The following is a 1,217-nucleotide window of genomic DNA, read 5'->3' as shown; positions in this document are numbered from 1 at the left end:
TGAATACCATTACTGAGAATTTTTTTGCGGCAGACTCCGCACAAGAAAACCTAATGGTTAGAGTACCTGTAGTGACTCCAAGAAGGTCAAGAAAATAAACGACGAGCACCATGCGACAAGATCAGAAAAACAAACAAGTATAATGCGAGCACGAGGTCAAGAAGAGAGATAGTAATGCCATGGACACCTTCATATATCATCACGCTTACTCCCCCAGATGTTAGGTGGGTGAGCCCTACTTTGTTTTCAATTTCTTCCTCGTGCGACCGTCATTCTCGTTCTTCTTCTCCTTCTCGCTAACGATCTGTCTCGTCCTGCCTGCCTGCCTGCCTTCAACGGATGGCAACATCTTCTGCTGCCAAGGTGGCATAGCATCTGCATGAGCAGGTTTCTTTGAACGTCGCTTTGGACGGCCTTGTTCTGACAAAGGAGTGGCTGACTCCTCATCCTGGCCTGCTCTATGTGATCGTCTCGGAGCTGTTGTTATAGGTGTCGAATCTGAAATGGCCTCGATCGGATTCACAACAGGTGCCTCTGGAGAGGAACCTTGCTCGTCTTGAGCTCCGGGTAGAGCTTCTGGAGAAGGCACTTGCATGCACTGCCGCGCCATTGTGGAAGAGACCGCAGATGCAGTGGGCTGTGTCATGAGCGCAGGAGTCAGAGTAGACAGAGCTGAAGTTGAGTTCGAATCAGATCTGGACGCTTCCTGTATGCTGGGTGCAGTGGGGAGGGAGGCCGGTGGAAAGGCTAAGTTTGGGATATCGAAATCAACCTCAGGCAATCCATCCATGCTGAGATTGATCATCGATGGGCCGACACCATAGAATAGAGATTCGGAACTTTGCATGAGGGGGTGAAGATTTGTCATATTGGTCAATGCGTACGCATTCGAAGCATCCCACTGAGAAGTAAGTTGTTGGCCGGTCCACATACTGCTTGCATTGCTGTAGGCATTCATGCTCATTTCTGTTGAATTTACAGTGGTGGTAGCAACGGTGACATTTGCAGAAGAACTGGGTTCTCTGGAGGAGTGCGTCGCCTGAGATGATATGGAGGTGACCAATGAGAATGGAGGAATTACGATGGCAGGAACAGGTGGAGCTTCACGAGAAGTCAGAGGCGAGCTGTGGTCAAGCTTCAGTGGTGCGGAAGGATGTTGAATAGCTGCTTGTGGTGCAATCTGTGAACACGCGCTCAAAGACTCTTGGTCATGATTC

At 49.6% G+C, this 1,217-nt stretch overlaps 1 protein-coding gene across 1 annotated transcript; it reads right to left on the bottom strand.

The window, feature by feature from the left end:
* Positions 1-235: 235 nt before the first annotated feature.
* On the bottom strand, positions 236-964 carry LAESUDRAFT_765507 (uncharacterized protein; the record flags this gene model as incomplete). Its single annotated transcript, XM_040913697.1, has 1 exon — positions 236-964. One exon carries the CDS (start codon positions 962-964, stop codon positions 236-238), a length of 729 nt encoding a protein of 242 aa, XP_040757204.1.
* Positions 965-1,217: the final 253 nt, after the last annotated feature.

Source organism: Laetiporus sulphureus, assembly GCF_001632365.1.
Source record: "Laetiporus sulphureus 93-53 unplaced genomic scaffold LAESUscaffold_262, whole genome shotgun sequence".
Taxonomy (NCBI): domain Eukaryota; kingdom Fungi; phylum Basidiomycota; class Agaricomycetes; order Polyporales; family Laetiporaceae; genus Laetiporus; species Laetiporus sulphureus.
Note: the sequence above shows the minus strand (reverse complement) of the source record. Positions and strands in the feature narration are given on the sequence as shown.